At 53.1% G+C, this 15079-nt stretch overlaps 1 protein-coding gene across 2 annotated transcripts in view; it reads left to right on the forward strand.

The window, feature by feature from the left end:
• The window catches only part of STK32B (serine/threonine kinase 32B), a 263966-nt gene that overhangs the window by 244975 nt on the left and 3912 nt on the right, over nt 1–15079 (forward strand). For both annotated transcript variants that reach the window (XM_074321189.2, XM_074321198.2), the window contains 4 exons: nt 1997–2113; nt 4251–4376; nt 7670–7801; nt 9347–9411. In XM_074321189.2, the coding sequence (XP_074177290.1) occupies nt 1997–2113; nt 4251–4376; nt 7670–7801; nt 9347–9411 (440 nt within the window). The remainder of the gene's footprint in view (nt 1–1996; nt 2114–4250; nt 4377–7669; nt 7802–9346; nt 9412–15079) is intronic.

Genomic DNA, 15079 nt, shown 5'->3' on the forward strand with positions numbered 1-15079 from the left:
GCACAGCAGTCACCTTGGATCTGGTCCCACCCCAGTGACCTCACATTAACTTAATTACCTCTGTGAACACTTTCTCTCCAAATAAGGTCACATGCTGAAAGGCTGGGGGTTAGGGCTTCAACGTATGGATTTGTGGGGGACACGGTTCAGCTTATGGCAGTAGTGGTCAGAGGCGAGGCCTGAGCTCCAATCTTGGTGCCACCGCTCCCCGGCTGCAGGGCATGGCGCCCAGGTTCGTCTTTATAAAATGGTCGGATTCATAGTGGTTAAGTCATAAAGATTCTGTGAGTTCTAGGTCGTGTAACAACTGCTCTCAATTACTGTTCACTCTTATTATTTCTAATTCTGGTAGTTGTCGTTACTGGTGAAGTGCAAAGGGGTCCCACAAAAGCAGGCAGTGGCTTCAGGGAGAAATTGTTCAATGTTCATTACTAGAACCATATTCCACGTCCCATTACATTAAACACATGTTTCATGTTTGAAGAAATAGAGTGTGAGTGTACCAAGTTCATTAGCCTTTCTAGGGAGCCCACAGGTTTTGGTTTTGCAACTAGGGCAGAAGAGGGTGTTCCCAATTCAGTTAGCAGATGAGGCAGGAGGCAGCCAGTCAGGAGAAGGCCCCCTTCTGGGTGGACACCTCAGAAGGCAAGGCACCCCCTGCAGGTAGCTGTCTTCTCCAGGAGACCCCCTTTGGTGAAGCTAAAGATGCTCCTTCATTACGGGGAATTGCAACCCACGCAGGGCTCAGGACCCCTCACCTCCTGTTTGCAAGCAGCTCCTGGGGAATCTAAGTTCCATGAGGCTAGAGCCGGAGGCTTACCGGCCACGCAAGCCCAGTACGGTGTCGGACCCAGGGTCAGTGTTCCGTCAGTATTCATGGAGGGGCTGAGTCTTCATCATGCTCTGGGACCCTGCTGGACGGCAGTCACTGCTGGGGACCCTGAGAGCGCCGAGAAGAGGGTGGTAATCCCACCTGGAGGAACCCCAGCAGGGATTCCATACCAGTCAAGGTCACGTGGATTAATGACAGTCATTCCTCCAGATTTCTCCAAGATCAGTTTAGTTGTTGCACCACATGAACTTAAGAAATGATTGCCTCTTGGAGCCCTGAGTCATTTGACCACAATGTAAACCTGAAGACATCTGGGACCACAGAGGCAGGTGGATGGTGAAGAGGCTCTGAGAGAGAGAGAGAGAGAGAGAGAGAGAGAGAGAGAGAGAGAGAGAGAGAGAGAGAGAGAGAGAGAGAGAGAGAGCTATTTGGGGTAGGGGGGGCATAGGGAGTAAGCTGGTGCTCAGTCACTCTCCAAGCTGCGTCCCCAGAATCACAGTCAAAAAAGCCTTCCCAGGCTTTGAGAGGTTCTTAGAAGAAACCGCCCGTGGCAATGTTGAGAAAACACAGTCAGGAAGTTTAATTCTCTAGCAAGCTGGGACATTACAGGAAAACAGGGTTATGTGTGCTCACTGTGGGGAAGAGGGGATGGCAGGTGGAAGAAGCCAGGCCTTCCCCCATCTCTCAGCACAGCCAGATCCAGATTTGGCAATTTCAGCCTACTCGCCAGCAGGTTCAGCCAGGGCAGGGAAGGTGGGGGGGCCCAGGCCCACCACTAGGCATGGGCTGTGACTGAGGTATTGCTGGGTGCCCAGTGGATGGCAGGAGCCAACACCCCCAGCCGAAGCCTGGGGCAGGGCTCTGGGTCAGGCTGTTTCACGTACATCCTGCCCCTGTCTGCCACTTACTGGCAGTGTGACCTTGCCAAATCACTTAACTTCCCATGGCCATAACAGAGCACCCACCTGCCCAGGTTCTGAACTGCCCCACAGTCGTGGCCACTGTTGGCACATGGGTCCGGGCCACCAGCTCTCCTGTGCAAGAGGAACACCCTCCATTCCCTTATGGGAAAGAAAAACCCACCCCTTGTAATTACAGCTTTAACCACGTCGGTGATGTCTTCCTGTTGGCTGGCTCTCTGATTCCGCCTGTTGTCCTTTGCAGAGGCCGTATGAGATCCACTCGGCCATGCCCATCGATGAGATCCTCAGCATGTTCCAAGCGGAGCGTGTCCACTACTCCTCCACGTGGTGCAAGGGTATGGTCGCCCTGCTGAAGAAGGTAAGGGGGCGGCCACCAGCCTGCCTGACCAGGGAGCTGAGGTCACTTAGTGCAGGAGCAGGCATGCTAGCAAATTAAGGAATGAGAAAATGAATGGAGTACCAGTGTGGAAATAAAGTCAGCAGGGCGCTAACACCACCGCATACACGCTCACAATCTTACAGTCAAGATCACAGAGCCGCTGGACGGTGGAGTCTGACTTGGGGTCACGTCTGTCTGTGACAGCAAAGCCCCCAGGCTCTTTTCATTCCACTAGAAGCTCCTAATAAATAGAAATACTTAATGCAGGTGGCCCTTTAAAATTTCTGCTACAAGTGGTCTTTTAACTCACTGAGCTTTGAGAAGTTGGGCATCTCCTGACTTTTTTCCAGGAACTGTTGCTATTAGCATAAAGCAGTGATGCTCAAAGTGTGGCCCATGGACCAGCACCATCAGCACCACCAGGGAGCTTGTTGGAAATGTACATTCTCAGGCTCCATCTTGACCTTCTGAATCAGAAATGCAGGATGGGCCCAGCTTTGTTTCAACAAGCTCTCTGTTTGTGTTCTGGTGCACCCTCGAGGGCAGTAGGTCGCCGTGTCTTCCAAAGCTGGCATTCAGCTTTGGTCACTTGGAATGCCTTAAGAGGTATAGTGTCAAGTCTTGCATGTGGGTAGCATCTAGTCATTTTTAATAAAAGAGTAATGATAAGAGCAGCCAGCACTGGTCGAGGGAATATTACATCTGGACCATGTGGTGGTTCTTCTCCCTACCAGCCCTGGGAGTAGAGCAGTGGTATTATCCCCATAGTAGAGATGAGGAAACTGAGGCTTAGGAAAGCAAAATGTCTCAATCAGTGCCACAGGGCCATGAAAGGGCAGAGACAGGATTTGAACCAAGCTCTCCGAACTCCAGATTCCAACTCTAAATCCCTACCCCCCTGTAACGCCTCCCTGAATAACGAATTAGTTAAATTGCTTTAAAGGAGATTCACTACCGGGTTCTTAGACGTCCGTGGTCTTTAACCCCAACTGGTCATTAGAACCACTTGGAAGCCCTGAGCACATGCCAGTGCCTTCACCTCCCACCCACCCAATGAGTCAGACAGCTGCTGCCCTAGCTGAGGAGCTCCTATCTGGCACTGAAATGGGGTCTCTGTTTACATCTGCACCCACCATTTGGGGGCAGCCCCTAAAGAGGCCGCCATGATCAGCAGATACAACCTGCCAGGTGTCCCTCACGTGAGACTCTAGCCCGCTCTCTGAGCGCAGTTAGGAGATTTCTGAAGTGACAGGTGGGAACAACCTGTCAGGGAGCTCTGATTTCCATCCCACCTGCTGGCAGCTAGGCATCGAGCTTCCCTTGGCATGTGCCAGGTCCTTACCGGTCCCCTTTGGGTCTCATCCTAATCAAAATCTGGCCGTGGAGGAGTTACCAGTGTTCTGCTTCCAGACGAGGACACAAGCACAGAGTATCCAGCAATGCACCTGAGGCCACACAGCTGTTAAGTGGCTGTCCCAGGCTGGTGCTTCTGTGCTTTCATTTTTAGCCCAAGTGTTCTTTGCACTAGATAAGCTGGAGTGTTTTGACAAGTGGAAAGTCTCATTTGGATGCAAGGTAATAGTCTTTGGCTGTTTTTATACTGTATCACCCTTATTAGCAGAAATTCTATTGGAGGAGAAACTGAAAATTGTCCCCTTGGCTAAAATATAGCTACTGCGTCAGGCCACAGAGGTCACCTCATACTGTCCAGGATAAATTTTACTGCACTTTGTACATCCCATTACTAAGCTGAAAATTCTAAGATGCGGGGGCTGATTCTTTTTATTTTTAATTGGAAGCCCCTGCAGACATCAGTGAGAGCTGGCGTGTCACAAGGCACTAGTCCCCAAGAGGAGCAGGGTAGCTACAAATCTAGTCCCTGCCCAAACAGTCGCTTGCTAGGTGACCTTGCAGAAGCAGCTTTACCTCTCAGTCCCCCCCGCTATAAAGACATGAGTGTAGGTAACGCTTCCAACGACAGCATCCCAGGCAGGGCACAACATGACCGGAGCGTGAAAAGCGGAGGCACCTTCATTTCCCGGAGACTCTGCCCTCAGAGCCCTACTAACCTCGCTGGGTGCACAGCTCAGCAAGCACGTGTGTCCTGTGTCCGCAGCTCCTGACCAAGGACCCCGAGAGCCGCCTGTCCAGCCTTGGTGATGTTCAGAATGCACCCTACTTGGCCGACATGAACTGGGATGCGGTGTTCGAGAAGGCACTGATGCCCGGCTTTGTGCCCAATGTGAGTGGGGGTCCTGTCCGATGACATGCCGCCCTGCTGCACAATCCCCCACCTTGCTGTGGAGGAGGACCCGGAAGCTGTGCAGAGCGGCCTCTGATGGCCACGGCCACTTGAGCACTAAAGGTTCAGGGTTCACTGAGAGTTAGAACAGGTGCTCAAAAGTTGGCCTCGTTGGTACCTATCCAGACCCCTTGTTGTCTGAATGGAGGGTGGACACTCAGGTTCCAAAAGCTTTCCACCCATCACACACACACATACATACATTACCACCACCAACACCACCACGACCATCACCACCATCACACCACCAACACCACCACCGCCGCCACCACCATCACACCACTACCAACAACACCAACACCAACACCACCATCACACTACCACCACCACCACCACCAACACCACCAACACCACCACCAACACCACCACCAACACCACCAACACCAACACCACCACCACCACCATCACACCACCAACAACACTACCACCACCACCACCACCACCACCACCACCATCACCACCACCACTACCACCACCACATCACAAGCACAGAAGCAAGAGATTTGTTGAGGTTACAAGTCTGGTAGGTGGGAATCCCAGACTTACCAGAGTGGTGTTTTATGTCAGATTATTTTAAAGACTGTCACTCCTTTCGATGCCAAAAAAAATCTGTTTTCCCAAATAAGTTTCTCCAAGAATCCAAGGCTTCAGAGTTCCCTTTTCCCAAATGGTGGTTACAACACACGTGCACCTGTCTGAAATCAGACTCTCCCCACAGCATCCTCAGCCTTCTGGACTTGCTCCTCTAAAAGCAAAGCCTGGGTGAGGCTGGTTTATCCAGGTCTCCTCCCAACAAGCAAACACTGTCCCTGCCTGGCTAGCCCGGCACATGGCATCGTCAGTGGTCTGGATTGGCGGTCATCTTAGCCCACCCATCTCCCCACTTTCCTCCTGGCCGGGCTCCAGACCCACTGGCCTGATGTTCACAGAACACTCTGACTTTGTCGTCCAGGCCTTGGTCCCTGCCATTGCCACTGCCTGGACCTCTGGCCACCTGCCTAGACCAGCGGAAACCCTGACCCGCTCCCTCACCACAGTGCTGCCTCTGATTCAGAGCGCTCCCTGCCTCCTCATACACCCCTCAGACAGCTGGGAGAAACAGACGGGGTGTGGAGTCCGGATGCCTGGGGCAGGCTGAGCAGAGTGGCTGCTCAGTCAGTCCTTTCCCCATCCTCCTACCCCCACTGTATGAGTTTGGGAACTTTGCTTGAGCTGTGTGTGGGGGGTGGGATGGGGGGGTGATTGCTCTTTTAATTAGTAAACCCAGCAGAGTTTGCCCGTTCCCTTGGCTGACTTCATTCAGAATGCCTGCTCTGGATATGCCAGAGAAATATGCTAATGTCCGCTGGCCTCTCCTGCTGAGCTCAGGCCAAATTGACAAACCCCAGGATTGTGATGCAGTCCTGCATATGGAGGGCAAATTGCCTACTGACTTCCTCCCCTTGCTGCATCTGAGCCTGCCTGAGGCTGTGTGCAGGTCCCCGGGGGACACATGGGGCCAGCATATGGCATCGTCTGTCAGGGCCGGGTACCTCCCCTTGTAGCCCCTCACCTGCCACCCCTCCCCACCCCACCCAAGCTCACTCATGCACACTCACAAACGCAGTGCACCCTCACTCCCATGCACTCACATGCACACTTGATCTCGCACAAGCATTCTCCCACATGTACACTCAATCACACACAAACACCCATGCAGAAGACCCATGCTTCTGCCACACCCACAACTGCCTGCAGGGTCCCCGATGGCCACGCCGTTCTTAGCTCCACACCTGTGAGCTGCTGCTTCCTCTTCTGGGATGCTTTTCTTATCCACCATGCACCCACCCCTCCTCCAAGCCTCAGCAAAAACACAGTGACTGGCCCATTGGAGAGTTTTGGCACCTGCTTTCTGGATTAGAGGCAAAGTCAGGTGCTCCCCTGGGACGCCTCCCCTGCCAGCCCCTCCAGCTCTTCACATGGAGTGGATCTCAGCCTCTCTGGTCCCCCACCAGACAGGTGCCTAGGTCTATGTTAACGGTGAATAATGTCCTGTTACAATGCGTCTACCATCCTCCCGAGATTTCAGCGGGTGGGGACCGTGTAGTGTTGGCTGGCCTCTGTCTGAGAGAGACCCCAGAGCAGCGGGTGGTCCTATGAGGTCCTAGAACATGTGAGTGTGTGCTTATCACATGAGTATGAGTGATAATAGCCAAATGGAAGGAATGTGTTCTGCGTGCCCGGCACTGTACTAAACCCCCACGTGCATCATCGTATAAACGTCACCCACAAGTGGGTCCTGTCACTATTCTCAGGTCGTTAGCATTCTCAGGTTAAATAACTTGCCAGCGATTACTCAGTGAGCAACTGACAAAGCCAGCGCTTGAGCCCAGACAGTGTGGCTCCAGAGCCTGCATTAGAATGGATGAATGAATGGCAGATAAATCAGGCCAGGAGAGACTTGGGCATGAAATCCAACCTGCTCATTGGGAGAAGTTGTACCTTCTGAGCTGTTGGTGTTATAACTATTAGGCTTTTCTGCCTGAAGGGATTGGCATCCTGGGCTGGGTCACAGGATGGAAGAAGGCCCCTGGGGTCTCAGGTTCAAGGCCTGGAAGGCAGAGAGACCAGCATCCCTGTGAGCACAGTGGGCAGGGCCCAGCCTGGAGCCGGGCCAGGCCTGAGGGTCCGCTGGCTCTCGCTGCAGTGGAAACAGAAAACCAGGGTGGCGGATTGGGCAGGTTTTAATTACAAATGGCATTTTTAATCCTTTTTAAGATTATTTTTCAAATTTATTTTTCGGTTACAGTTGACATACAATATTAAATTAATTTCAGGTGCATAACATAGTGATTAGACGTTCATATACCTTATGGAGTGATCATTTTTAAACTGAATGATTAAAAATGATAGTTACAGAAAAGATAGTAATGACGTGAGAATGCGCATATGATAAAAATACGTGAAAATATCAGATTGGAAAATTGAACTCATGAAATGAACATACATACATAGGAAGGAGACTAAGAAAATGCGTGGATATTGACGGTGGGGTTGCCCGGGGGGAATGGGGATAAATGAAGGATGTGGGCAGTGGAAATGAGTTGCTTTTCCTCATCAGGGGAAAAAAAAAATGTAACTGATGTATCCCGCAGTCGTAGCATCATTACTGGAATGAATAATTGAATGAACGAATGAATGAAAATAAAATGCAGTCATAGGTGGAACAGAGACAAACCGTGTTTTCCTTTCAGAAAGGGAGATTGAATTGTGATCCCACATTTGAACTGGAAGAAATGATCCTTGAATCCAAGCCACTTCACAAAAAGAAGAAGAGGTTGGCGAAGAACAGGTCCCGAGACGGCACGAAGGACAGCTGTCCTCTGGTGAGCACCGTCCTGGGCAGACCCCCGGCGGAGAGGGACCCTACACGCCCCTGGGCGCACCTTTAGATAAATGGAGGCATGTCACTGCACCTGTCCGAATACCCCCATTTGCTGTAAATAGATGCTTCCATCCAACAAGTGGTCTTTTCTAGCACAAAACTGAACTGGAGATGCCGTATCTGGATCTAACTACCTAATCGTTGGTAGTTAGTATCTCTGCCCCCGTGCACAAACCTCACGCCTCTCCAGGCCAGAGTCGCACAATGCCGGGTGACATCAGCACTGTGCTGAGCAGCCTTTGGAACGGTGTCATGCTCCGGACGCAGCCAGGGCCACATGGTGACTTTCGTGGGACCCTGGACACACTGGCGTTAGGGGCTGCTCTATTCATTTTCTAGGCTGCCGTAACAATATGTCGCAAACTTGGTAGCGTAAAACAAGCAAAATTTATTCTCTCACGATTCTGGAGGCCAGAAGTTCAACATCAAGGTATCGACACAGCCGTGCTTTCGCCAAAGCTGTAGGGAGGGTCCTTCCTAGCCTCTTCCAGTCTCTGGTGGGGGCTGCCAATCTTGACACCCTTGGCTTGCACACATACACCAGTCTGTCCCCCCATTGTCACAGGGCATTTTCCTCTCCATGGCTCTCTGTGTCTTCACGTGGCCTTCTTTTAAGGACACCACTCATTGAATCTAGGGCCCAGTGATGTCCAGTGTGACCTCGTCTCAACTAGTTACAGCTGCAACGACCCTGTTTCCAAATAAGGTCAGAGTCACGGGTTCCAGCGGGGTTAGGACTTCCACATATGTTTTGGAGGGAGGGGCACAATACAATCCACAGCTGCCCCTTCCTCCATGAAAATACTTTTTAAATTATATTTTATGACTGCATTGGTATGAAGAGGCATATAACTTTCAGTGCTAAGCGTTAATGTTTTTCCTGCTTATTGCAAAAGGAACTAAAACATCCTTGTAGGCCCTGCAAGCATCGTGGAGCCCAAGCCCTGTGCCCGCTGAGTCTAGCGCAGAAGTTGGCCTGGAAACGCCTGCGTGTGTGCGCGTTAGTAGGCGCAAAGTGGCGGGTCCTGCACGGACGTGTGGCATGCACCCGGCCTTCAGGCAGCCCCTGGGACGTGTGTCACAGGGCCCCGGTGAGACTGGTGGCTCTTGGCACCTATCCTTAAGGAGAATGAGCACCTTTGCGTGATGGTGAAAATGTCTTTCCCACCCCGTCATGCTTAGTTAGGCCTAATACATATTCCCACCATCGAGAAACCAAGCTCATGGTTTTCAATCTACATTTCATTCTAACATAGCTTTCAAGTTGGATTTAATGGCTTAAATTGGAGAAGAATGTCTCCTTGCCTGCCAGGCTCCCCTTGGCACAGCCGTCCGTACGTCAGGGCTGCTCCCGCCACTTAGCTGGTCCCCAGCCCCAAGCATCCGCCGTCCCGTTTAGACCAGTCTCTGCTCGTCCTCGCTCCTTCGTCGTGGCTCCCTGAGGAGGCCCCATCACTTACAGCCACCTGTCTGTGCTCTCTAACAGAATGGACACCTGCAGCAGTGTTTGGAAACGGTGCGGAAGGAATTCATAGTGTTCAACAGAGAAAAGTAAGTCTGGCCCCGCGTCTGCCTGGCACAGCCCTTCTGAACCACATGTCTCCTGAGGAGAACCGCCCTCTCTGCTCCCCAGGCAAGCCAGCCCTGATGCTGGCTGGGGAGCAGCAGGTGGACCCCACGTTCAAATCCTGCCTCTACTGTGTGGCTGAGTAAGGTGTTAGCTTGCACTCCCCGAGCCGCAGGGTCTTCGTGTGCAATGGGGAAGTAACAGCAGGGCAGGCCGAGCTGGCACAGGAAAGCTGGCTCAGACAGGCAGGTGGCAGGTGGTGAAGTGCTTGAGCTCAGGAGTAAATCTGCCTGGGGTCCAGTCGTGGCTCTGCGGGGGGCCAGAGTGACCTGAGGCCAGTTACCTACCTGCACTGAGCCTCCTTGCCAGCGCTGGCAAAATGGAAATCACCGCCTTGCAATGTGGTGGCTCTAAGATCACATGAGGCTGTTGATACGATGCCTGGCCTGGTCAGAGAACTCGTGAAAATGATCGCTGTTATTATTATTGTTCGTCAATGGGTGTGGCCATGCTGGAACCCCAGCATCATGGGCTGGTTGAGTGGGGAGGGGCTCAGCTGGGGTCTGAGCTGGCTGCAGCATTGCCCTCGCAGGGGCCGGTCAGCAGAGGAAGCAGCGGGCCCCGGACTGGTCCCAGCCACGTTACTGTGTCACCCCCTGTCACTGATGAGTCAGGGCCAGGCCTCCAGCACGGTGGCTCATGGGGTGGGAGCCAGCGTCCTGCCAGCAGGGCTGACAGCAGATCGGCCCCTTTGAGCAACACTGAGCGGGCCTTGGGATGCTTCCTGCCCACCTGCAGGGGCAGCGGGATAAATGTCAGGTGCATCCCATCAGTCACCGGTACTCCACAGATGAGAGCGGCACAGGGGCACGTGCAGCCGCAAAGGGCAGTGCTGGTGGGCGCTCTCACACCAGGCGCCGGGCGCAGCCTGGATGTCCGAGAAGCTTCCTGAGGTGCTACCCGGCTGAGTCCTGAAGGGTGAGGAGGGGACAGGCGTGGCAGTCCAGCTCGAGGACGATACGCAGGGCAGCGAGGTGACGTGGCAGACTAGGGCCTGCAGCTGGTTAAGGCGTCTGAATTCCTGGAGCTTGTGAGGCAGTGGGCCGTAGTAGGTGAGGGATCCTTCCGGGGCATGGCTGTTTGGGTTCCAGCCCACGGCTGGTGGGCAGGGCCCCTTTCCCAGTGGGAACTGGGCAGGGGGAAGGAGGCAGCAGCCTGTCATTTACCCTGGTGGCCAGGGCAGCCCGCCTCACCCACTGGGTGAGTCTCCTCGGCCCCCTAATCTGGCCCGCAGAACCAGAAGGGCCGCTGTGGCCACAGCCTGTGAGACTCGGGGAAGGAGGCGCTGACGTGATGCGTGGGTCCGAGCTCATCACAGGTCGCTGCAGTCCTGCCAGCTGTGAGGCTCCAGGTGCCTCCCCGGCCTGAGAATTTCTGCTCACACCATCCTGGGCGCTTTCCACCTTGAGTCATGGTGGACCCCAGACAGCCTTGCCTGGGTCCTCTTCTGCAGGCGTGGACTAAAGGGTCCTCCGTGAGCCTGTGACAGGGCCGAGCGCTGAGGCAGGGAGGAACCCCAGTGGAGAGCAGTCACACTGCACACTGTGCTGTGTGCCAGACGATGCTCCACTTTGGGATCTGAAGAATCCAAATGTTGCCTCTTCACAGAAAACAAAAACGAGGTGTCCCCCCCTGTGTCATTTAGGGGCTGCATTGAGCTGTGTTTGCAGAAACACAACCACATAGTTGCGTCAATGAAATCGCTGTTCTTTCTCACGCGGAAAAGTGAGTGGATTAGGGGAATGTAGTGGGATCGTCCAGCTGTGCTGAGGACCCCTTTGAGAGCTGTGGTCAGGGCTGTGAAGTGAGGCTGGCATGGTTACCAGGCCTTGGCAACATAAAGAAAGGGGGGAAGTAGCATGAGCTTATGCAAAAAGCGCAAGGCATGAAAGAAGATGGCCGTGGGGTCTGCCTGTGGGTCGCTCTTTCATCCCCACCTCTTTGCCCACCTGAGGGGCTCGCCAGTGGCTCTGAAGGCTGACAGGCTACCAGTCAGAGCAGGTGTGCTGGGAGCAGCGCCCTTCCCCCAGCCTCTCTCCACCTGTCGTATAAAGTGTCTTTGGGGAGGGCTTAGCCGTGTCCCCCCAGAATGCTCTCCGAGTGTCCCATTGTCCCCTCCATGTCAAGCCCCATCGCTGCTCCATGGTGGAATTGGGAAGGGGGCCACATTGCATCCACCATGGCCCTCCCTGCTGCGGTTTTGTATCTGCAAAAATGCCTGGGAGAAGTCAATTCATGAGGCAGGTGTCCCCCAAAACGTTATGTTGAAGTTTGAGCTCCCAGAACCACAGAATATGACCTTATTTGGACGCATAAAATTAATTAAGATGAGGTCATACTGGAGTAGGGCACCCTTAATCCAATATGACTGGCATCCTTGTAAGAAGGGAAGAGACAGACAGGGGGAGACGGCCACGTGATGATGGCGGCAGGGACAGTACTTATGCATACAGGCCTAGGGTTGCCTGCTGCCCCCAGAACCTAGAGGGGCAGCACAGGACAGAGTCTCCCTCAGAGCCTCCAGAAGGAACCAACCTGGATTTAGACTTCTCGCCCCCAGAACTGGGAGACAATACATTGCTGTTGTTGTACGCCTGTTCTGTCAGTGACAGGGGTACTTTGCTACAGCTGCCCCAGGACACTAACACAGCAGCCTTCTGAATCAGAGGCCGAGAGAATAGGCCCGGGAATCTGCCTTTTCCGTCATTCTGGTGCCTCATAGCTAGAGCACTCGGTAGGAGACCAGCGTGCCTGAACCACGCGTCCTCTAGGTGGTTCTGAGCTGAGCCACAAGCATCCCCGTCGAAAACTGCAACCCTCTTTCTCCCTTGCTCTGCACCGTTCATCTGCAACTCTGAGCCCTCGACAGCCTTAACCCCCCGCACAGCCACCTGCCTCCTACACGAGCCAAGTGTGCTTCCTCAGCCACAAAGGGCTCTCGGGCAGAGCTGTTCCCCTCCAAGCGTCTCAAGAGGAAGCTGTCATCAGCATGAAGTGCCAAGGGGTACACGAGCTGGGCGTCGAATGCCTCTGCTCCAATAGATTTCCGTTCAGTCCTTTGACAGTAGTGCTGTGCCATAATCCTGGACTGACTGAGGCCTGGGGAAACGGAAGTGGATCTGGCAGGACCTGTGTGCTCAGGATGTTCACAGCCTGGGGGGGTAGGGGGGTGGAGGGGGAGAGGGGCGGGGGTACAGTGCTGGGATGCAGATGTACATGGACCACCGTGGGGACATGCAGGGGACGCCCTGGGTCTGACCTCTCTGGACCTCAGTTTCTAAATGGAGAGCAAAATTATAAAGTAGCACTAACTAATTTTCTGGAAATGCAGCTTATGATTGGTTAATGGTCTCAGCCACCACCGAGCCAGGTGGAGCGTCCACTTCCTGGCACTGGCCAGGCTTTGAAGGCCTCGGCAGCTGAGGCGTCCATTAGCTTGAGAAATGCACCGTGGGGCTTGTCCTCCTATTTTTGACCAGTTTTGGCTGCAGGGTTGACCTATGCCAGCTCCTTCAGGCATACGAGAAAAAGCTCCACACGTGTTAACTCATGCAAATTTCCGTCCACAAAGACCACAGTCTGCAAATGACAATCGAACTTCTGTCCCAGCTAGGACCCATTTAATTACAACTGGCCTCCGTTCCCCCAGGGAAGCTGAGACGAGCTAGCCAACCTGTGCAAATACCCTGCTCACAAACAGCATTCCGATGTGTCCTAGTCCCATGGGCCGAGGCTGTCACAGAACACTTCCTTTTGGCATCTGATAGTTGGTTTCGGGAGGTTGAGAGCACTCACATCTGTCACTCAGAATTCTGGTTACAAAGCTGACAATTCATTTGATAAGTTGGCTGAGAAAATTAAATGTTCCCCTCTTTGCAGCGATAACTAGCCAGTTTGCACCGGTAGAGTTGAGCTACGCCTAGTAGGATATGTAAAATCCTTCTTCATTTCCTCCTGAGCCATAGAGAACTGGGCGGTGGGCTCGTCATGTAAGTGAGCTCTCGGGCCGACCATAATGCTTTCATGTCTCCGTCTTGGTTCATGGATTCCTAGTTGAGCGATGTGAGCCTTTCTCGTTCCTTCAGAGCATGAAGAAATCATTCCAGGCTCTCTTCTCTGCAGGGCCGCGCTCAGCACTGAGTGGCATGGGATTCAATGGAAAGAGCAGGGGTGGTGGACACAGACAGGCCCTGGGTTTGAATCCAGCTTCCCGAAGTCTCCTTGCTAGTCAGTGGCAGACCCAGGGATGGACACAGCCTGGCTCTCAGCCCAAGCCCTTACTGCTTCCTGCCAGCAGAGAGTTCATCCGAGAGGATGTTGACCGCTTTCCGTCCTGCTCCTCACCCCCTTCGGCTGTGAGCCTGACACATAGAGCCTGGGACGCTGTTAGTGATGGTGGAAGGGATGGGTGGAAGAATAGGGGGATGAATGGGTGATGGGGGAGGGAGGGGGGTGCGCACTGATCATGTAGGTGGGTGACAGTAATGAATGGAAGTGTGTGAGCAGATGGATGAGAGGCCAGGCAGAAGGGTGGTGGATGGATGGTGGGTGGCTAAGTAGGGAGGTATGGGGATCAGTGGATGAGCAGATAGTGAATGAATGAGATGGACAGATGGATGGATGGATGAGTAAATGGAGGAAGGTGCTGGATGTATGTATATAGCCATAGATGGATGAAGGATGAATGGACGAGATAAATAAATGGATGGAAGGGTGACTACATGGATTGTGGGTGCATTTGAGGTGGACAAATGAATATGTAGGTGGACAAGCTGGTAGGTGGGGTGGACAGGTGGGGTTGAGGGTAGACGGATGGATATAGGGGATTGGAGGGACAATTACATGGATGGGTGGGTGGATGAGGTAGATAAATGCATGGGTGTGTGTATGAGGTGAGTGGGTGGGTGAGGGATGGGTAGGCAGGTGAGTTAAGCGTGGACAGGTAGAAGTGGGCATGGGACGGGTAGATGGACATATGGGAATGGATGGATGTATAGTTGGACGGATGGATGAGGTAAATGAATGGGCAAATAGATAAATAGATGGGTAGGTGGATAGAAAATGGTGGATGGGAGGATCCATTTATGGGTGAGAAGATGGTGGATGGATGATGAATGATTGGTGGGTGGGTGGGAGTGCACATGCACAGGAAGAATGAAGGCTTTGGAGCCTCCCAGAACTGTAGTAGAATTCCAGCTCTGTAGGCTGTAGGTGGATGGGTGGATGCCCAGAGAAAGGTCCTTCCCTCTTAATTCTGCCTCCATGGCTCACACTGAACCTGGTGGTAACTTACAAGGGGCATGACCCACACCTTATTAAGTCACTACTCTGGGCTTCCTGTCCTCGTGGTCACGCTATTCTACAAATGACCCTCCACAGAGGAGGGGAGACTTGAAACAGCTAATTCTACTCCTTAAAATAGCTCTGGCCAAAAGAGGGAGGCAAACTGGCTGAACGTCAGTTCCAGAAAGGACTCTGGTCTACACTGCAGTTCTTTTCCACTTTCTGGACCTTCCCTCACCGGTGTCCCTTCATTTCAATTCTTCTCCCTCCTTCCCTCCAGCTGTCTGCATTCCATACCAATCCCTAAAA

The sequence above is a fragment of the Rhinolophus sinicus genome, chromosome 1 (genome assembly GCF_057876585.1).
Source record: "Rhinolophus sinicus isolate RSI-liver-muscle chromosome 1, RSI-T2T, whole genome shotgun sequence".
Taxonomy (NCBI): Eukaryota; Metazoa; Chordata; class Mammalia; order Chiroptera; family Rhinolophidae; genus Rhinolophus; species Rhinolophus sinicus.